Source organism: Schistocerca serialis, chromosome 2 (assembly GCF_023864345.2).
Source record: "Schistocerca serialis cubense isolate TAMUIC-IGC-003099 chromosome 2, iqSchSeri2.2, whole genome shotgun sequence".
NCBI lineage: Eukaryota > Metazoa > Arthropoda > Insecta > Orthoptera > Acrididae > Schistocerca > Schistocerca serialis.
The window spans coordinates 134,800,039-134,823,684 of record NC_064639.1 but is presented as its reverse complement, the minus strand read 5'-3'; the positions used below and the strand labels follow the sequence as shown (position 1 = coordinate 134,823,684).

Sequence of the window (23,646 nt, the reverse complement as noted above, 5' to 3'; positions counted from 1 at the left end):
GAGTCGCTTCTGCCTTGGTGCCAATGATGGTCGTATGCGTGTTTGGCGCCGTGCAGGTGAGCGCCACAATCAGGACTGCATACGACCGAGGCACACAGGGCCAACACCCGGCATCATGATGTGGGGAGCGATCTCCTACACTGGCCGTACACCGCTGGTGATCGTCGAGGGGACACTGAATAGTGCACTGTACATCCAAACCGTCATCGAACCCATCGTTCTACCATTCCTAGACCGGCAAGGGAACTTGCTGTTCCAACAGGACAATGCACGTCCGCATGTATCCCGTGCCACCCAACGTGCTCTAGAAGGTGTAAGTCAACTACCCTGGCCAGCAAGATCTCCGGATCTGTCCCCCATTGAGCATGTTTGGGACTGGATGAAGCGGCGTCTCACGCGGTCTGCACGTCCAGCACGAACGCTGGTCCAACTGAGGCGCCAGGTGGAAATGGCATGGCAAGCCGTTCCACAGGACTACATCCAGCATCTCTACGATCGTCTCCATGGGAGAATAGCAGCCTGCATTGCTGCGAAAGGTGGATATACACTGTACTAGTGCCGACATTGTGCTTTGCTCTGTTGCCTGTGTCTATGTGCCTGTGGTTCTGTCAGTGTGATCATGTGATGTATCTGACCCCAGGAATGTGTCAATAAAGTTTCCCCTTCCTGGGACAATGAATTCACGGTGTTCTTATTTCAATTTCCAGGAGTGTAGATTAATGTAGGTATTGACGAGGGGAAGTCAGAAAGTATAGGGACTTTCGCAATTTCTCGCCTTGGGTGTTGGTAACACTGCCAGTATCCAGAGCTGAAGTATTTTCATCTGCAACAATTCTATTTAACGTGTCACTCTTATTCCCGCGTTAGTCGTAGTATTGTAGAAGACCGTGAAACATGACAGCTCCATAGTCCATCTGCACCAAGGAGGGCAGTGATTCGCTGTTTGTTTGTAGAAGGTGTTAAACCTGCCGATATTATTCGTAGAAAGCAAGCGCACTGTGATGCCAGATGCTTATCACGACTCAAGAGTCAGGAAATACGTACCAGCCGATGTCCCCTAGGCCATTATGGACTGACAGAGACAGAGAGAACTATTGTCACGTGTTGCGAACTGTACTGAAAATTGCATTCAGATCCAAACGTTGAGTAATACTGCAGCAAGATAACACTCGGCCACAGTCTGCCAAGCGGACGGCCGAAGCAATAAAAGAGTTAGGATTCGAACTGCTGGAACACCCGCCATACAGCCCAGACTTGGCTCCAAGCGATTTCCATATCTTATCTTCATTGAAGCAAGGATTCAGGGTAAGAAGGAGTCATTGATGAGGTGCAAAACTGGTTACAGATGCAACCAAACAACTTTCTTCCCTCCGAAATCAAAAACCTGTGGAAAGTTGGGCAAAGAACATTGAAGAACAGAAGGGGCCGGGGGGGGGGGGGGGGGGGGTATTTATAAAAATAATGTATGCTTCGGTTTTCCATCATTAGAATAAACAATCCTTTTCTCAAAAGCCCCCTTTACTTTCTGACTTGCCCTCCTAAATTGACAATACAGTTGTCATATTCGAATATTAGTTATGGTTATCTTAGCAAGTTATATCCGATGTTTCAAGCAACAGTAGGTTAGGACGTGTCGTCCTCAGCGAGATGATAGAGGTAGACGAGTAGCTGAGTGCTGCAGGCCAGGGCGAAGGGGGCGGCCTTGGATTTTTTTAAGGGACCATTCCAGGACTAAGCGTAAGTAATATAGGAGAAGACAAAATATGATTTGTCTCTCTACTCCAGAATGTGTTTCCAGAGGCTTGGGCCGGCCGGAGTGGCCGAGCGGTGTGGCCGTACGGTTCTAGGCGCTTAAGTCTGGAACCACGCGACCGCTACGGTCGCAGGTTCGAATCCTGCCTCGAGCATGGATGTGTGTGATGTCCTTAGGTTAGTTAGGTTTCAGTAGTTCTAAGTTCTAGGAGACTGATGACCTCAGAAGTTAAGTCCCATAGTGCTCAGAGCCATTTGAGCCAGAGGCTTGACAGGTTCTCATGGTGACGCTTAACCACACATTTCTGTCCTCTTACATTCGATCTAGTACCTCGAAATCTTGTGGATCTCTATCCAACAGTTGTAAAATATTTCGAGTGCTTCCAGTTCGTCTCTGTTTTTCTCAGGATCCATCATTCACATTGTGCACCACACACACACCATTACAAAAGCTGCGTTATCCAATTAATTGTTAGTGTTATTGAAGGGCGTTTTCTTCCAGTTATCGTTTTGATTTCTGCAGCATATGTAACCATTCTTCCTTGAGAGGTGAGCTTTTTTTCATTTCTCCCACTTGTACGAATGCGTCTTTGACATTCTGATATTACGTAGGTCGTTATTCTACATCGTACAACTCCTCATCGGTTTTCCTTTTGTTTTATGTGTAGTTAGTGATAATTCTTGGGCTACGAGTGGTGTCCGCCACATTCAACACTTCTTCTAAGTCTTCTCTGTTTTCAGGAATGTTATGTCGTCTTCAAAGTTTAACTTTAATATATCTTCTCGTTTTACATTTTCTGTGGGTTACATCAAAGCGTAACGTGCCCAAATGCCCAACACTTGTGAACAAGTTTTTCTTGTACTCCAGTTTTTAAAAGTAATTCTTCATATATGTACATGTTAAACATTCGCCTTCTGCCTCTTCCCTTCTTCACCATTCTCCACAGCATGTCTGTTACTCTGTTGCTAATTCTTCTTCGAGCACTTTCTGTAAGTCAAGTAGTACCACGATGATAGCCTGTATTTTTCCTCATTCTTTCTTTTCTGTCCAAAGGAATGCTGTTTCCTTCTGTAAATTTTGTACTTGAAATTGTTCATCATCTTGTAACTGTTCTCTTTTGCTTCTGTTTTTCTTCACATTCTTCTCGGCAGCAGTTTATGAGTGACATGTCAGACAGAACAGGCCTTGGTGCTGACATTAATACCCATGTGCTGCTTCGTCGGTGTTACAACAATAACACTTATCTTAAAATTCCGTTGTGGTATTCAGTGTTTCAGAGGTTCTGGATATTAGATGAAATAATGTACGATCTGCAATAACCCCCCTCCCCCCCCACTCGCTAATTTTAAGAGCTCGGAATATCTCGTCTTGTTGCTGTACAAGTTGTAAATAATCTTTCGATATCTATATTTTATCGCAGCTCTCTTGAGAGTTTCAAAGTCAAAGTATGGTGTCGTCCAACGATCGCTGTGCCATACGAAAATCGGCAACACTTATCGATACCACAGATTTTGTGACGGCTCGCTGCAATCCGCAACGACATTTGGACGTATGAGAGGCTCTCCTGAACACCACTTCTCCCCTCTGAGAATAGCAGGGCTCTCATGCTGATGTCAACATAGTTTAGAGGATGAAGATCTCACACCAGTTAGTAACCTCAGCTATAGCAGTCTCCATCGTAGTGTAGGGCCAACAAGTAGTTAAACGAATTGTGAAGTTGTAAATGTCGAACATTGTACTGCATGAGAAGAGTTTGTAACTTAGTAATGCTTTCGTAATCAGTGACAGTTGTAAATTATCCAGTAATCCTGTGGCAAAGATCTTAAATAAATCCTTCATTCATTTACGTAATAAAATAAACTAGTACTGAGGTTGTCAAAAATAGGGGACAGATTTCAGACGTATATTGTTTCCAAACTACAAAAGATAAAAACGCAATTCCAACGTTCCTGGAAAGAGTTTCTATCTTTTGTAGTTTATTGGTAATAAGTGCTTGAAATCTAGTGCTTCTTCTTGAACAACCCTGTATTTCTTGTCTTATAGTTTGATGAGGCGTTTCGCAGAGTACGGCCACAGTGGTAGCCGGACGAAGGTAATTTCACCTGGACACAAAACAGAACGTGTGGTTCAGTCAACATAGTCAAAACTTTTCTTTGATTCTAAAAATATTGATTAGCGTTTCTTCAGTCTCCCTTCTACGGTATCGTCTAAGATAAGCCTATGGGTCAGTATGGCAGTGCAAAACCATTGTTTGGACATACGAAGGAAAGGTGAAGTGAACATTGGCAAGCCATTAACCTTGTAATACTACGAGGAAACATGAAGAAACATAAAATGAGTGGAGAAAGAAAGTCTGGGAGACAGAGGTAGGTATGGAAACTAACAAGGGGAGGCCGCCAATTGTGAAATTCAGATTCGATTCATACTGCGCATAATAAATGCTCATGGCCAGAGGTGTAATGTGGCAAAGCACCAAGTTGCACTTCTCAGCCGTTGTCGAGAAAATCGACAGTTAAAACAAACCGTTGCGGTGAAATACTCTCTACGATTGATATTTCTCTACAGCGTCATGGCGCAGCGGTAGGCGCTCGGGTTCGTAATCCGAAGGTGACCGGGTCGAATCTCCCGCCATGCAACCTTTTTTTTTTTGGTATTTGTTTTTTGTAATTCAAATGTGTGTATACATACACACACACACACACACACACACACACACATATATATATATATATATATATATATATATATATATATATATATAATTCCCGGCAATCAGTTGCAACAGTTATGCATATAATAAGTTGTTGAAAGTCGTTTGTCGTGGAGAAACTGGCGACTTCGAACATCGTTATGTTTTCCGCAAACAAAGTTGTATTTCACAATTGTTATTGTCTTCATAATGTTAACCACGTATAGTTAACGGAAGCCGTAGAAACGATATACCGAAACGAATACGTATAGCGTAAGTCAAACGTTCGAATTAGAATAGAAACCCCACGAACACAAATTTGCTGTGGCAGGTATGAAATATAAACTCCGATACTCGCTCGTTACACTTGAAGGAAACAAGCCGCCGCCGCATAACAGCGTAGTTGCCTGCTAACTTCGAAAGAAAGTAGATGCGGTCCCTAGCGCAAGTTATAACATCGTCGAAAATCAGTGCGGACGTGAGAGCTTTGGTACACCTTGTTAAACAAACGGAAAAATGGAGGCGGTACAATTGGAGAGCGATCCGCCTTCACCAACATGCATAAGCAATTCATTAATAGTTTATATATATATTTATATATATATATATGAAATACAAAAAACTAATAATTCAAAATAATATTGCATGGCGCGAGAGTCGATCCGGCGACCTTCGGATTACGAACCCGAGCGCTTACCGCTGCGCCACGACGCTGTAGAAAATTATTAATCGTAGAGAGTATTTCACCGCAACGGTTTATTTTAACCGTAGATTTTCTCGACAACGGCTGAGAAGTGCATCTTGGTGCTTTGTCACATTACAACTCTGGCCATGAGCTTTTATTATGCGCAGTATGAATCGAATCTGAATTTCACAATTGGCGGCCTACCCTTGTAAGTGGCAGTAAATACCGTAAAATGGGACGAGGAGAAAGAAACTATCGGTCCACACGAGATGCTATTAACATCATGCGCACTAATGTGATCGACCTTAATTTTTAAATATCCCATTTTTTTTGTGGAAGTATATACAAATGCGAACATTTTTGGTAATGTATTTCGTCGCTATAACTGGCATGGAATGAAACAACATGCTTTCTGTTACACGTGACTATCTATTTATCTGCACAGTTCGTATCGTATGATTAAAGCTCCATCATCAGGTTGATTTACGTTGATAAATATGACGTCTATGATAATGGAGGTTGAAACCTCCGAAACACGTTGTGTAAATAAATAGTTAGTGGCTGGTGAAGATAAAGTTGTTGTTTCTTTCTACAACCGTGTCTTACTCTACGCTTTTCCGGAAATGAAATAAAGTACGTGTGAGGCTGCAAACAAAGACCATATGAGCTCGCAACTGGCCTGCCTTATGGTCTCAGGAGGAGGATTTGGGAACATACTTATGGGGGGTCGACGTGGAGCAGGAGAGGCATCACAGGACATTTTAATTTCTAGGTCTATACTTTTACAAATAAATTCATAAAACTTTGTCAGCATGACCAGGAAGGATTCAGGATTCACACTCATTGCAGTGTGAGTTCGAAAACATAACTAAATAATTTTTTTTTTCACGTGCGAAATTTCATCATTTTTTCACTTACTAATGGATGCACTTGTTGCTATAGGTACATTTTTCTTCATAAATTAGTTTAGTCTATCGATTATTCACATAATTTTGAAGAGCATCCCTGTTGGTTTTCGAACACATTCTAAGTTAATTTCTGAACGAATGATAAGTTGGTTGTTGAATGTGTGCGTTCTGTACTCAAAGTACCCTCCGCCACACATCGTCAGGTGGCTTGCGGAGTATGGATGTAGATGTAGATGAATTTTGCACAGCATACATACCATACTTACAGGTGTATGAAACTCTAGAATTTATTTAATTTGTGGAAAAACGAATGCGCTGTTGTATTTTAAACTTCATGTTTATAAAAAACACAAATTTTGTAGTTAATTACCTCAATTTTTACCACAGTTTTTAATAGATTTGGAAAATTCTAGATTTCCATCCGCCTTTAAGTATAGTTTGTATGCTGTGCAAAATTCATCGAAGAATCTCTCTTATTTATGAAGAAAAGTGTACCTATAGCAACAAATGCTGCCATTAGTAAGTGGAAAAAAATGACGAAATTTCACACGTAAAAAAAATTTCACATGTAAAAAAATTATTTCGTTATATTTTACAACTTCCACTGCTATTAGTGTGAATTCTGAATCCTTCCTGGTCATGCTGACAAAGTTTTATAAATTTAAAAAAATGGTTCAAATGGCTCTGAGCACTATGGTACTTAACATCTATGGTCATCAGTCCCCTAGAACTTAGAACTACTTAAACCTAACTAACCTAAGGACAGCTCACAACACCCAGTCATCACGAGGCAGAGAAAATCCCTGACCCCGCCGGGAATCGAACCCGGGAACCCGGGCGTTATTAATTTATTTGTACAAGTATATGGCTCTGAGTACTATGGGACTTAACATCTATGGTCATCAGTCCCCTAGAACTTAGAACTACTTAAACCTAACTAACCTAAGGACAGCACACAACAACCAGCCATCACGAGGCAGAGAAAATCCCTGACCCCGCCGGGAATCGAACCCGGGAACCAGGGCGTTATAAATTTATTTGTACAAGTATAGACAGTGTACAAGTATAGACAGTGGATCATGAACAAAAGCAAAACGAAGATAATGGAATGTAGCCGAATTAAGTCGGGTGATGCTGAGGGAATTAGATTAGGAAATGAGACACTTAAAGTAGTAAAGGAGTTTTGCTATATGGGGAGCAAAATAACTGATGATGGTCGAAGTAGAGTGTATATAAAATGTAGACTGACAATGGCAAGGAAAGCGTTTCTGAAGAAGAGAAATTTGTTAACATCGAGTATAGATTTAAGTGTCAGGAAGTCGTTTCTGAAAGTATTTGTATGGAGTGTAGCCATGTATGGAAGTCAAACACGGGCGATAAATATTTTGGACAAGAAGAGAATAGAAGCTTTCGAAATGTGGTGCTACAGAAGAATGCTGAAGATTAGATGGGTAGATCACATGTCTAATGCGGAGGTATTGAATAGAATTTGGGAGAAGAGTAGTTAGTGGCACAACTTAACAAGAAGAAGGGACCGGTTGATCGGACATGTTCTGAGGCATCAAAGGATCACAAATTTAGCGTTGGAGGGCAGTGTGGAGGGTAAAAATCGTAGAGGCAGACCAAGAGATGAATACATTAAGCAGATTCAGAAGGATGTAGGTTGCAGTAGGTACTGGGAGATGAAGAAGCTTGCACAGGATAGGGTAGCATGTAGAGCTGCATCAAACCAGTCTCAGGACTGAATACCACAACAACATCACAGACAGTGGAAGTATGTAGGCTGCAGTACGTACTGGGAGATGAAGAAGCTTGCACAGGATGGAGTAGCATGGAGAGCTGCATCAAACCAGTCTCAGAGCTGAAGACCACAACAACAACAACAGCAAGTGGAAATTGAAATGTCCTGTGGTGCCACTCCTGCTCCAAGTCGGTCCGTTTGATGTGCCACCCCTCTTAAAAGATATTAAGAGACTTGTGTACTCACGAGCCGCATCCTGGCCTGGTAGGCCCGGCGCACGACGTCGGTGGTGAGGAACATGTGCGGCGTGATCTCGTAGGCGGGGGGCAGCGTGAGGCCGCGGCAGTCTCGCCGGTGGAGCAGCGCCACGCTGAGCGCGTACAGGAAGAGGCGCGGGTTGAGGCGGTCGCGCAGGAACACCGCCGTGCCCAGCAGCGCGTCGAAGTCGCGCGCCGCGTACAGCGCCTCGAACACCGCCACCATCTCTTCGCGGTGGCGCTCGTCGAACAGGCTGAACACCGCGTTCCTCGCCAGCGACCGCCCGGTCGACACGTAGCTGCAGCACCGCCGCACCGCCTCCGGGTCCTGCGGGCACACACGGCCGACGTCTCAGCGCCCAGTGCACCTCTCCACATACCCACACCGCTGCCACACTGCTCACTGAGGTGACTGCGGAGCGACTCTTGTGCAGAAACGAGGCCCGGATCTAGGGGCGGCAGTGGGGGCAAACCGGGGTATCTAACCCGGACGGCAATTTCAGAGGGCGCCAAATTCATGAGCTTGAAGAAAAGATGTTGTTTCACAACGCACATAGCATCCAGCACACTTTGGTCTATCGATTATTCACATAATTTTGAAGAGCATCCCTGTCGGTTTCCGAACCATTTTTGAACACATTCTAAGTTGATTTCTGAACGAACCATAAGTTGATTTTTGCATGCGTGCGTACTTTACGTGGCGTCTCCGCCAGGAGGATTCCCCGTCGCATCCAGAAATAAAAAAAATTCATGTTCTTGAAGAAAAGACGTTGTTTCACAACGCACCTAGCATCCAGCACGCTTTGGTCTATCGATTATTCACATAATTTTGAAGAGCATCCCTGTCGGTTTCCGAACATTTTTGAACACATTCTAAGTTGATTTCTGAACGAACCATAAGTTGATTTTTGCATGCGTGCGTACTGTACGTGGCGTCTCCGCCAGGGGGATTCCCCGGTTGCACCCAGAAATAAAAAACTTTCCCGCAGACAAAATAGAGGACGAGTCCATATGAGGTGAGCTGAATAAACCCGAACGGGTGAATGCCAATTCCTGTTTGGCACATCCAATAAACCACATACAAAGTTATAACTGAAACTTCCTGGCAGATTAAAACTGTGTGCCGCACCGAGACTCGAACTCGGGACCTTTACCTCTCGCGGGCAAGTGTTCGCAGGAGAGCTACTGTGAAGTTTGGAAGGTAGGAGACGAGGTACTGGCGGAATTGAAGCTGCGAGGACGGGGCGTGAGTCGTGCTTGGGTAGCTCAGTTGGTAGAGCACTTGCCCGCGAAAGGCGAAGGTCCCGAGTTCGAGTCTCGGTCCGGCACACAGTTTTAACCTGCCAGGAAGTTTCATATCAGCGCACACTCCACTGTAGAGTGAAAATTCGCAGATTCTACCAGAGTGGAAATAAACGACTAACGGCAATAACAGGTAAAAAGATCACATATTATCATTTCGGTATATCCATGAATATGAAATTTTGACAGCAAATTATTGCCAGATCTCTACAGTGCTAAGGGCCAGTTATACAGTCCCTCGGCACAGTGCAGAAAGCGCGTTGTATGAATACGTAACATCTTCTGGGACCCAAACTGTGCAAGCCGTGGCTTAAACACAAAAGCACAGTTGACCCCTACAGAAGGAATTAGCTACTATAACCTGACACTGCAAGAAGCAGCATGTTTTCAGCATTACCTAGTGGCTTTTATGCTGGAATGTTAAACCCTCCACGTACTCTGATCCGCTGTTTTGAAGTTAACACTCAGACACCACTTCGAAATATAATCAACAAATAATCAGGGAAAGAACACCGACACCATATCCCTGTCTCTACCTCTTTGTTAACGCTTATCCAGTGTTATGGGATCCAGTTTCTTCAGAATTTGACGAATTTATTTGTGCAAATAATCCAGTTGGTGAAACATCCGCAACTCTGCATGGTAAAAAAACGGAAATCACAGCTTCAATTATAAGGCCTCTATTATTTAAATTTACGATCGGTTTTGGGCTGACAAATATCCATCATCAGCTGCAGTTAGCTGTGTACTGTGACCCCAAGGGTCGAAAGACTCTGTAGGCCGGAGGCGACCACCGCGAGCGAGCGTAGAGCACGGTGTTGCCGATTGCCTTTCCTGTCACCACAGACGTCAGCGAACCTAAAAGAACGTACTTGTGTGCGCAATCCGTGTGTGTGTGTGTGTGTGTGTGTGTGTGTGTGTGTGTGTGTGTGTGTGTGTGTGTGTGGGCCGGCCGGAGGGACCGAGCGGTTCTATACGATTCAGTCTGGAACCGCGCGACCGCTACGGTCGCAGATTCGAATCCTGCCTCGGGCATGGATGTGTCTGACGTCCTTAGTTTAGTTAGGTTTAAGTAGTTCTAAGTTCCAGGGGACTGATGACCTCAGAAGATAAGTCCCGTAGTGCTCAGAGCAATTTGAACCATTTGTGTGTGTGTGTGGGTGTGGGTGTGTATTATTGTATGTTAACTGGTTGTGCGTCGTATATTCCGAGGCAGACATTAAGGAATAGCAAAGAATTAGCCTGACCGTAAAGCCGCTGAAAAACTAACCTCAAGCTTAATCATGTATCAGGCCAACAATCGTTACTCGGCCGCATGTATTCGATACCGGTCTCGCTCACTTCCAAGTCTCGCCAGCCAGCTCGCCGCGCATTAAGCAGTACGAATAGCTATCAAATATTGGTAAGGTAAAGCGAACTGAACATTATTCCTCAAGATTGAGATCTCAGAATACATTCTTTTCTATAACGGCAGAAATTTAACTTTGAATTTTGCCTCAACCTTTGAGGAAACAAATTCTTTGGGGCTATCAACAGTTCACATAAAAGATATTAGATGGAGAAATGGACTGACTCAGCAGAGAGATGAAATATGTCCACACTGATAGCAGTGAAATGTACTATGCGCAGAATTCCATCATCCTACTTACTGGTCCGCAGCATCCTGAGGTAAACATTGCTGATTAAAGCCTGTTAAGTACGAAGGAATGTTGTTCGTTTTAGTTCTTATATATATTCAGACGTTAGCATACAGTATTTTCCTCTTTGTAACACAGAGCAAACTTCGAAGCCAGAAATGGAAATGCGATGTATGTGACTCCCTTTTCCAGAAACTTCTACCTATGTTTAATTCAGATCCTTGTATAGCATATTAACATTGACGTACTTTACTTTCATAATTCATATTTCGGCACCCAATCTGAAATTCCGCCGAAGTGAAATGTAATTATTGCAGTTTGAATGTACAACTTCAATTCTTTGTGAAAACAATTCCGTCATAATTTGCATCGAATGTTTGAATCAGTCCTCAATTCTCTGCTAGTGTTAACGTTCTCTGTCTACATCCATCGCGTGTTTGAGTCCATGATTCCTCTGGCACCTTACTACTCTACAAATATTGTATCTAGGCTACGTTCCTGATTCCTGTTTCTCCCTGTAGACAGTACGAGTAAGGAATCCAACTAAGATATGTCAGCATAATGCGAAAATGAAAATTGGCGATAATCAGTTGTTTCAAACGACAGTTAAAAATCAAACAGGCAAAACAGAATCATATTTTTATAATCTGATGTTCGATACAGAATAACAGAGTTCAGCAGATTACAATCCTGTGGTGATAAAATTTTTCTGCTCTGCTGCTGTTCGCTGCTTAGGAGGCAAAAGCGTAACAGCCAAATATTAGTAATAACAGGAAGAATGTTTCGTTTAGCCTTTTTCTGTGCAGCAAGTTGACAGCAGCTAAAGTCCCACGCGCTCATATAAATTCCTCTACATCTGAACACTGATTTCACACATAGAACTGCTCTGCGAATGTAAAAATTTCAAATTGCACCTAGAACGTGTAGGTCTCTATGTAGCACGTTAGGTGATCCAGCTCAAGGTCGTAGGGAGACCAGATCACGACAATTCTAATAGGATGACGCATAGTGAAGCATTTTGGTGTTCATCCCAACCTTTGCATTGATTACATCTTCGCTGTTATACATCTGTTAATTTACAGCTGCAAATGATATGAAAACCGTCAACTGAGGAACGGAAAAAATTGGACATGCTGAGCTCTACATCTGCAGTTAATCAGTATAAACAAGGGCGGAACCAGAGAGGTGGAGGAGAGGGAAACTGCAACCTCCCCCCCCCCCCCCATCACAAAGGACACACACCCCTCTAGAAAAAAGTCTTTGTGAATCGAACTTGTATCGTGCCCCACCAAACATATAGAGTGTCAATGCAATATCTGTTTGTATGGAAACAGGAGCTTTTAGTGGATGGTGAATAGTAGCAACTGTACTTAAGAGACATTTGTCGTGAGATCTCTGTCAGTCGTCGGTAAACTAACTTGAGTTGCCTCTTGTCTACAAAGTTGTCCGTCTATTTCTCTCAGGCATATGCACAGAGCACCTCCTCATTCGTCAGAACTTACCGAGTACTTCTCGAGGTTGTTGAGCGGTACATAAGAGTTCTTGATGCTGACGAGGTCGGGGTCTGCCACGGGCTGGCCGATGTGTTTGAGCAGCTTCAGAACCAGCAGCTGTCTCTTCAGGAACACTGCATCGGCTGCAACAGTCGAATACTCAAGTGAACTCACTCCAGCAAAGATAGGCAAACATGGCACTCAGAAAAACCTGCAGAGAAATAAATTGCGAATAGCATCCTCACAAAATTAATCAAGACCAAATTAAACACACACACTCGTACTCAGGCTGTAACAGGATGTTAATGAGCAAAAGTGTAGATACTTTTTATATGTGGTATCAGCACCTTAATATGTACACATATTAGCCTGTTGGTTGTTTTTTCTCTGCGTCGAACAGTCTTCCCACAAGCAATTCACAAATGTTACGAGTTGTTGTTCTCTGCATGGCCGTACCTGGGCCGCAAAGTCAACAGCGCCTGTCAGTATGGACTAATGGTTTTGTGTCCAGGTGTCTGCACCTCAACACCTGATCTGTTGCCCAGCGGAAAATAATCATTAACGGCTTGCTCTTGCCACATATACTCAGACGTATTAACCAACAGCGAGTGTACTGCTTAAGACTGAAAATGCCGCAATGATGTAATGTTCATTAGTACACCGTCCTTAGTCATCATTAGAAATATCTCCACTTATAACCTTTACACATGGAGAGAATTAAATAAATTTCTTATCACCGTACATCTCAACAACCAATAACTGATTTCTTGTAATCATTTGGTCATTAAATGACTTGATTGTTCACAAAAAAGAAGAGAAGAAATTTAACGAGCTGGTATTGAAATTGGTCAACAAAGGAGCTAAGTAACCCACATTACTACAAACTTGCAGCGTTTGTTCGACCTGAAAGCCTGTCAGCCACTCAGAATCCTGTGTTCTGATTTCGAAGATGGTTGAGTATACATCGATCATTGCCCCGTTCAACAGAGGAAACTCCCATAGGATTCGTCCTGATCCACTCCCCCTCCCCCACCCCTATTCTTTTGTCTTTACCAGTCGAACATCTAAGTGGATAGTATACTGTTTAGATGTTACCTGAGTGTATACTAATTCAGTTTTCACTAGTTTCACTGCTTACGCAATGCATAATGGAACGCAGCAGTCTAGGCTAGAAGAATAAATAACACGCTAAACCTTTCGTTTCCTCTTTCCCTGCTGGAACACATGAGAGCGGGGTTGGTCTCACAGGACACCGATCTAATCCCTGTTCTCTAATTACTTCTATCTGCGCATGCTTTACGAAAATCCATCTTTGTGTGCCCTTTCTCTGCCTGCGGAAAATCCTACAAATTGTAGGGTGGACAATATAAGGGTAAATGAATAGCTTAATTTTCAGTTTCGACAGAAACATCCACGCAAAGAAGAGATAAGCATCAATTATTTCAAAATCGATCGTTTTACGATATTGCTGTCACACTTGATACAAATCCTCTAATCTCTGTTCCTGTAGACGCTGTCTACGTCCATCGCGTGTTTGGCTACATTACACTTCCCAGGCACAAATTCGGTTATGTTTTGTGTCCGTGATTCCCCCTGCACTATAGGACTTTACAAATACTGTGTCGAAGCTACATTCCTGATTCCTGTTGCACCTCACCGCTGTTGCGTTTCAAACACCTCATAACTCATTTCCATCGACACGCAGGGCACACAGAACTATCTTTTCCACACAACAGCGGAAAATTAAAAAAAGAAGGTATACAATACACTAGAAATGACCGGTAGTAGCCCCTACGTCATCACTGGGCTCACCACAAACGGTATCAATACTGTAACAATGAAATTCTTAGTAACTGGAGAAATAACTAAATCATAACAGAATGTTGAATCTTATTTCACTCCACCGTTTGTTGGAATGACATAAACAGTCTTATCTGTCTTTGATTTTATGAATGTTTCTCATAAAATTTTTGTTTTAGTTCACTACAGTGCTACTCAGAGGTCATGTCCAGCATTAACATAAATTACAAGAAAAGTTCATTCATGCTTTCCTAAATATTTATGAATTCGACTTGCTTGACAGCATCAGCGTACTTATGGTTCTACCTGTGGTAAGTTTATGTTACATAAGCCTCGCATGGTAGTGTCTCTGGAAAACGTATTATATTTATGTCGATAAAACGCAAAATATTTTCACAAAAATAATAATGAGTTATTGAAACACCCGTGTACAATATTGAAATTACAACTCCATAGTTTCTTCCTACAATTAAGTTATGCATAAGTTGTAATTATCTACTAGCTGTGTTTGTAAAATCAAAACATATATATTGTTTAGCTTTTTATTTCCAAAAATTATTTTAACACAAAATATTCATTTACCACATATGACGTTAAATACTGTAATTAATTAAACTTGAAAATCTCATAGTGGCTCGAAAAATAGGTAAGCCATACTCATCTGACCAAAATTCACTCCAAGGTTTCCCACTTACCTTATATAAGCCAGCCTTTATTAATAGACCAAAGAATGCCTGGCGTTCTGTAGAGTGAAGTTCAGTCCAGCGTTCAATATACGTGTATAGAATTTTACTGTCATCTGCACGATTATTGATAGGCATTAGTATCACATTCTGCATGTGACTGGTGATAAAACCTCTGAGACAGTCTTCCCACGTCTGTAATATTGGTCTACGGTGACGTAGAATATGTGAAATTTCACTTTTTGCGTTTCTTGAAACCTGCTTGCGCCCATCGGGTGATACTCAGTCATATGTTATATGTCCACTTCTAGATAAAAGAGATGGCGCACTAGTTTCCCGAATACCATTATCATCTTCTTCACGTTAACTCACATCACATTCGTCTCTGATCTGTAGATATCTCTCTCTCTGTCATATCTACAACACCATCACTCTCATCCTCATTTACAGAAACTGATTCATTGTTATAATCTGCTGAAGCCAACTCGAGACTATAGCCTATTTCAAAACGTGTATCAAACACAATTCCTAACTGCGAATTTGTCTTAACATTGCACAAGTATATATTTTCCACAAATTGCTTGCAACAATCGACATATAAATGTCGATTTAGAAGATGCATTGTTGCCAACTTTTGATTTTCGTAATAAAGTTGAAATATAACATTGAAAATCGGATATTGTATATCTGGGGTATTTTCTGACCACGTTGCAAAAATTTCAAGTTAAACTATGAGCTGTGATGGTGCCATAAATTTTACGAGTATAATAAAATGTCCATAAAAATCATATCTGGAGGATGAGAAGTCTACGTCCACCTGAATTATGTAAAAGAATGATAAATTTTACGAGTATAATCAAAAGTCCATGGAAATCGTATCTGGAGGTAAAGAAGTCTGCATCCACATTAAAACTGTTACTTTGTAGCTAAACGAGCCACAGTGTCTAAAAAGACCCCAGACACCATTATGAGGGCTAATGAGGAAGCCTTGGTCACCGAAAAATATCGTAAACATGGAGATATTGAACACGATGTCATTGACCTGTTAACTCGAGCGAAAATTATATGCCTAATGGTCCTCATAACGCATCGATTATTTCGAGATTTGGGTAAAAGTTAGTACTTTTTACGTTGCAATGTGACCCGCGATGACGACATGGTTGCTGTTGCTGCGCCTACAGGCAGGCCACCCACGTGGCCCGTGACTTACCCTTGTCTTCTGGGACGGGGACTGCTACCACGCATGCGCAGAGCGCGGCCACGGCCAGGAGCAGCTTCATGGCGGCGAAGCGCTGGGTCGCCGGTCACCTGGCCGCTCCGCCGTATATAGCGGCCGTGGGCCGTGCGCACCGCCCACCCGCCGGGCCGTCTGCAATCGCCGAGCGCACCTCAGGGCTTCAAATAGTCTACGTCCAGCCGCTGACGGCCTGTTCAACGCAATCACAGCAACTGCTTACTCGTTTCAAATAGCGATACAGTCCTTCGACTGTGGGAGTGTGGACATGATCGCACCTGCGAGATGCTTTTAATGATTTCCACAGCGAAATTCTGTCTCGAAATATGGCAGAAAACCAAAATAGATTCAGGTCATACAAGAAGCACACCAGTGGCAAGACACAATCAATATCTCCACTGCGCGATAACAACGGTGAAGTCACTGATGACAGTGCCACTAAAGCACAGTTATCAAACACGGTTTTCCGAAACTCCTTCACCAAAGAAGACGAACTAAATATTCCTGAATTCCAATCAAGAACAACTGCCGATATGACAAACATAGAAATAGATATCCTCGGTGTAACAAACACGTGCGGTTCTAGGCGCTACAGACCGGAACCGCGCGACGGCTACGGTTGCAGGTTCGAATGCTGCCTCGGGCATGGATGTGTGTTATGTCCTTAGGTTAGTTAAGTTTAATTAGTTCTAAGTTCTAGGCGACTGATGACCTCAGAAGTGAAGTCGCATAGTGCTCAGAGCCATTTTTTTGTAACAATGCAGCTTAAATCACTTAATAAAGGCAAGGCCTCCGCTCCAGATTGTATACCAGTCAGGTTCCTCTAAGAGTATGCTGATAAAATAGCTCCATATTTAGCAATTATATACAACCACTGGCTCACACAAAGATACGTACCTAAAGACTGGAAAATTGCTCAAGTCACACCAATACCCAAAAAGGGAAGTAGGAGTAATCCGCTGAATTACAGGCGTATATCACTAACGTCGATTTTCAGTAGAGTTTTGGGACATATACTGTATTCGAACAGCCGGCCTTTTCGGCTGATCAGTTCAAGGCGCTTCAGACCGGAACCGCGCTGCTGCTACGGTAGCAGGTTCGAATCCTGCCTCGGGCATGGATGTGTGTCATGTCCTTAGGTTAGTTAGGTTTAAGTAGTTCTAAGTTTAAGGGGACTGATGATCTCAGATGTTAAGTCCCATAGTGCTCAGAGCAATTTGAACCACTTTGTATTCGAACATTATGAAGTACCTCGAAGAAAATGATTTATTGACATATAGTCAGCACGGATTCAGAAAATATCGTTCTTGTGAAACACAACTAGCTCTCTATACCCATGAAGTAACAACTGCTATCGACAGGTAATCTCAAATTGATTCCATATTTTTAGGTTTCCAGAAGGCTTTCGACACCGTTCCTCACAAGCGTCTTCTAATCAAACTGCGTGCCTACGGAGTATCGCCTCAGTTGTGCGACTGGATTCGTGATTTCCTGTCAGAAAGGTCACAGGTCGTAGTAATAGACGGAAAGTCATAGAGTAAAACAGAAGTAATATCCGGCGTCCCCCAAGGAAGTGTTATAGGCCCTCTATTGTTCCTGACCTGTATTGACGACATAAGATACAATCTGAGTAGTCGTCTTAGATTGTTTGCAGATGATGCTGTCATTTACCGTCTTATAAAGTCATCAGATGATCAAAACGACTTGCAGAACGATTTAGATAAGATATCTTTAAGGTGCGAAAAGTGCCAATTGACCCTGAATAAGGAAAACTGTGAAGTTATTCACATGAGTACTAAAAGAAATTAGCTAAATTTCGATAACGCGATAAGTCACACAAATCTGAGGGCTGTAAATTCAACTAAATACTGAGAGATTACAATTACAAATAACCTAAATTGGAACGATCACATAGATAATATTGTGTGTAGAGCAAACCAAAGACTGCGATTAATTGCAGAACACTTAGAAGCTGCAACAGGTCTACCAAAGAGCCTGCTTACACTACGCTTGACCGCCCTATTCTGGAGTACTGCTGTGGGGTGTGAGATCCGCATCAGGTGGGACTGACGGATGACATCGAAAAAGTACAAAGAAGGGCAGCTCGTTTTGTATTGTCGCGAAATAGGGGAGATAGTGTCACAGACATGACACGTGAACTGGAGTGGCAATCATTAAAACAAAGACGTTTTTCGTTGCGACGGGATTTTCTCATGAAATGTCAATCACCAGTTTTCTTCCCCGATTGCGAAAATATTCTGTTGGCACCCACCTACATAGGGCGAAATGATCATCACGATAAAATAAGAGAAATCAGGCCTCGCACGCAGAAATTTAAATGCTCGTTTTTCCCGCGTGCCGTTCGAGAGTCGAACGGTAGAGAGACAGCATGAAGCTGGTTCATTTATCCCTCTGCCAGGCACTTTATTGTGAATAGCAGAGTAATGACGTATATGTAGATGAGATGTAGACACAATAAACAGCGGTGACTCCATATCGTCTACGAGAGTAACAGTAATACTAACCGCTTCCGCACCATCACCCGCAAAATTTCTTATCCTCATCAGTGGATATTAAACTTTTGTGCACCACAGGGTCTCCCAGGTGATATAGACAATAATCAGGGATAGGACAGGAACGACCATTTGAAGAAGAAAGTCTAGTAAACATGGGCGCTTAAATGCGTACTTTAAGAACTATGACCGCTTCTTCATCTTCGATACTGTGAAACAAATCTCTTCTACTGCAAGCTCTTTGCTTGCCGTATTTTGAGAGGAGGTCCTATGAATGGAAACAACAAAAAGTTCACCAATGAACATGGTACCCAGAATGCATACTTTCAGAGCTATGAGTATTTATTTAGTAGAAGAGAAGTGTTTCGTATTAGCGAAGATGAAACTGCTAATAGCTCTTAAGATATGCACTTTAGAGCGCATGTTTACTGGAATTTTTTTATTCTTTTGGTCCACTTCTCAAAATATGTAAACGAAAGAGCTTTCAATCGAAGAGGTTTCTTTCATAGTATCGAAGATGAATAAGTGCTTATAGCCGTTAAGGTATGAATTTTAGAGCCCATGTTCAAGACGGCTTTGCTTAGAATGATCGTTCCTGTCATATCGCTGAGTATTGATCAATACTCCCGGCACACTCCTTATTTATTTTGAGAAGATAATGTCCCAATACTCACAGGTACTTAAAAATGTGATGGTTACCCCCAAAAAACAGTTAAAAAACAATTCTTTATTACAACCAGTTTCAGTCTTTAGACTGACATCACGTATTCTGTGTACGAAAGGTGAGCATATGTGAAATGAATATAATATTTAACTGTCAAAACAACGCTATTTGGTGTGCATGTTCACGAAAACTCACGTAACGAGATATCACATACTTAAATAAAATATTTAAAATAGCTTACATAATTATGTAAATCAATCAGCGTAGACAACATAAAACATTCTGTAAGTCACAGAAATCAAAAATACATCACATAAAGTGATACTACTAAAAGTGTTCATACTCAGTACATGATCAATAATAAATCTTGTTTGTTACATTACATTATAGTGTACACAACCTAATATATTCTATAACGCTAAAATAGGTGTTACAGTATGAAAGCTACACCATGACAGAGATCAAGGATGTTTAACGTTCACAAAGTTCCTGGATCGCTAGATGAAAGTAGTGATGATGATGATGTCACTGTATCAGTGCACTGTACTGAAGCATAGGCATGCGCAACTACGGCGGGAGGGGGGGGGGGGGGAGAATTAGTTTGACAGCAAGGGGGGGGGCACTTGCCTGCCTCTTCCCCCCCCCCCTCCCTCGCCCTCCAGCTGAAATCTGTGCCACAGATTCATTACTCATAATAGAATTCACACCCATTTCTAGAAATGATTGTCTGTGATGCTACTAAATCCCAGATTTAGTAATATTGAGTGCAACGGCAACACTGTGGCTTGAGCAAGTACAATGGAACTTGGGTTTGTTTGGTTATCATGCTGTCCACATTAAATTATAGCGTTACCTCGACGCAGCGGCGATTTCAGTGTTCTTTCTCAGTCATGGTGGATGCCGATCTTTAGAGAACATTGCCGAAATGTGATCTAAGATCTTTTCAACACAGTACAAGATCCAGGCGTCTTGTTACCTATTGTACAAGGCCGCAGCAAAGTAAAATTTGAAAACAAACAGAGAAAATTTCTCCTTGACAATTCCTTCCATTCCGTAGAAGAATTTCTATTATTGTAAGGGGGAAAAGGTGGTGGGTGGAAAGTACCAACATCTATACATTTTAAAAAGAAATAAAGGATTTATAAACGTTGAGCATGTAAGCATATGTACAAATTAATTTGCGATGTGAAGGTAAAATGACTCGTTCCACTTCATTACAATTTATCAAGCGATATAATACATGGAACATGAAACCAAATGACTAACTACAAGACAATGTACCAAACTGAGGGTACGAGGACTGTATTCGTCCAATTCCAGGTTGTTAAGTGTTGGTTCTACTCGTCAAGTTGAGCGTCCTTTGGAAGGTTTCTCACGGTTATCTCGACGGACTCTGGCCTGTGTTACATTTTACCCTAACAACCCAAAAGCAGATAGCTTTCAGAATACATCTTATCAAGTTAATCTTATGACAATTAATATTAAAAACAGAAGTCTTAAAATTAACGAAATTAATTCTTCCGAGAGACTGATGTGAAGATTTATAATCAAACAAAAGCATCAAAGCTGAATAAGCATTTTTGCTACCTTCATTTCCTGTTTCTACACTTGAAGTAGTATCAAACAGGGGCACTTTTTTGCGGGTTATTTTTAGCACGATCCAATAGGGTTCTTTCAAGAGCACTAATTCTTTTTTATCTCAGGTTTATAATTTTCTGTATCAACCACCATTACTGACGGATGAATAAAAATATGCTTTGCCAATATGTTCTTACTTTATTACGTAACTAGTTGAATTTAACGAAGTTAAAAATGATCTTTAGAAAACACTAATCAAATACCATTACCTTTTAGATAGGAAACTAATCTTTGCTATTTGACGCCATAGGATTTGTATCACCAAGTAAGACTTTTTCAGTGTATTATGTGAGTAGTATGCGAAATCATATTATGTGACATCATATTATGTGAGTTTTATCGAGAAAGTACACCAGACACCATTGAGTTGAGAGTAAAAACTGAGGCACATTTCATGTGTTTTCTTCTATGACATACACGATAGCCGATGATGCTCTGATTTCGCACTTGTAATTTACACCCCATTAATTACGAACGTAGAGGTTGATAATGACCACATTTTAATAGTAAGTTTCAGTTAAAAAATATGATAGACTGTTATATTAAAATGTGGTCGCTATCAGCCTCCAAATTCTTAGTTCGCAATCAAAACGTCCCGAGACTCGGGACAGAACTTCACCTCTGCTTAAATTTCGAACAAAAGCGTCTCCAACTGCGGCAGAGGCCTTCCGGCGTAGGAAGGCACCCTCGTTCTGCCAACTGCCATGTCAAAGAGGACGGAGGAGCGGATAAAAGATGAAACCACTCTCTTGGGATGGGAAACTGTCCCTAAAAGCAGGATGAATCAGCGATGATCAAGACATGAGGATGCAGAAGACAATGGAAACTACTGCAGTAAGGACCCATAATATGTATGCACAATACATGTGACATGTTAGTGAACAAGTCTAATGATGATCTCTCCATTGGCAAAAGATTCCGGATCCCATTCAGATCTCGAGTAGGGAAACGCCAAGGGGGAGGTGACCATCAGAAAAGTATTGAATAACCAGCGAAAGCGCAACGTTCTACGGGTCGTGGCATGGAATGTCAAACGTTTGAACGTGGTACGGAAGCTAGATAAATAAAAGGACAAATATAAATGCTCAGACTATAGTGGGGGTCAGTGAAGTGAAACTGAAAGAGGACAAGGATTTCTGGTCACACGAGTATAGGGTGGTAACACCAGGAGCAGAAAACGTTATAAGGGAGTAGGATTCGTTATGAACACGAAGGTAGGGCAGAGAGTACGTTACTGTGAACAGTTCAATGATAGCGTTGTTCTCATTAGAATCGACAGTTGACCAATACCGACAACAATAGTTCGGGTATACATGACGACGCCGCAGGTAGAAGATGAAGGGATAGAGAAAATGTATGATGATATTGTGCTGGTAATTGAGTACGTAAAGGGAGCGGCCAGCTACAGCTTCCTCTAGCACCCTGATGTCTAAACAGATGTCCTATTATTATGTTCCTTCTTTCCCTTCTTCTTGTCACTGTTTTAAACATATTCCTTTCCTCACCGATTCTACAGAGATCCTCCTCACATTTTACTTTTCAGTCCACCTAATTATCGACATTCTTCTGCGGTACCACATCTCAAATACACTCCTGGAAATGGAAAAAAGAACACATTGACACCGGTGTGTCAGACCCACCATACTTGCTCCGGACACTGCGAGAGGGCTGTACAAGCAATGATCACACGCACGGCACAGCGGACACACCAGGAACCGCGGTGTTGGCCGTCGAATGGCGCTAGCTGCGCAGCATTTGTGCACCGCCCCCGACAGTGTCAGCCAGTTTGCCGTGGCATACGGAGCTCCATCGCAGTCTTTAACACTGGTAGCATGCCGCGACAGCGTGGACGTGAACCGTATGTGCAGTTGACGGACTTTGAGCGAGGGCGTATAGTGGGCATGCGGGAGGCCGGGTGGACGTACCGCCGAATTGCTCAACACGTGGGGCGTGAGGTCTCCACAGTACATCGATGTTGTCGCCAGTGGTCGGCGGAAGGTGCACGTGCCCGTCGACCTGGGACCGGACCGCAGCGACGCACGGATGCACGCCAAGACCGTAGGATCCTACGCAGTGCCGTAGGGGACCGCACCGCCACTTCCCAGCAAATTAGGGACGCTGTTGCTCCTGGGGTATCGGCGAGGACCATTCGCAACCGTCTCCATGAAGCTGGGCTACGGTCCCGCACACCGTTAGGCCGTCTTCCGCTCACGCCCCAACATCGTGCAGCCCGCCTCCAGTGGTGTCGCGACAGGCGTGAATGGAGGGACGAATGGAGACGTGTCGTCTTCAGCGATGAGAGTCGCTTCTGCCTTGGTGCCAATGATGGTCGTATGCGTGTTTGGCGCCGTGAAGGGGAGCGCAACAATCAGGACAGCATACGACCGAGGCACACAGGGCCAACACCCGGCATCATGGTGTGGGGAGCGATCTCCTACACTGGCCGTACACCACTGGTGATCGTCGAGGGGACACTGAATAGTGCACGGTACATCCAAACCGTCATCGAACCCATCGTTCTACCATTCCTAGACCGGCAAGGAAACTTGCTGTTCCAACAGGGCAATGCACGTCCGCATGTATCCCGTGCCACCCAACGTGCTCTAGAAGGTGTATGTCAACTACCCTGGCCAGCAAGATCTCCGGATA

At 42.8% G+C, this 23,646-nt stretch overlaps 1 protein-coding gene across 1 annotated transcript in view; it reads right to left on the bottom strand.

Moving 5' to 3' along the window:
• LOC126455781 (hemocyanin-like) overlaps positions 1 to 16,228 on the bottom strand; it is a 54,861-nt gene extending 38,633 nt beyond the window's left edge. Inside the window, exons 1-3 of the mRNA XM_050091546.1 lie at positions 16,159 to 16,228; positions 12,475 to 12,608; positions 8,023 to 8,361 (exon numbers count right to left, since the gene is read on the bottom strand). Of these exons, the coding sequence (XP_049947503.1) occupies positions 8,023 to 8,361; positions 12,475 to 12,608; positions 16,159 to 16,228 (543 nt within the window). The remainder of the gene's footprint in view (positions 1 to 8,022; positions 8,362 to 12,474; positions 12,609 to 16,158) is intronic.
• Between the last annotated feature and the right edge of the window lie 7,418 nt (positions 16,229 to 23,646).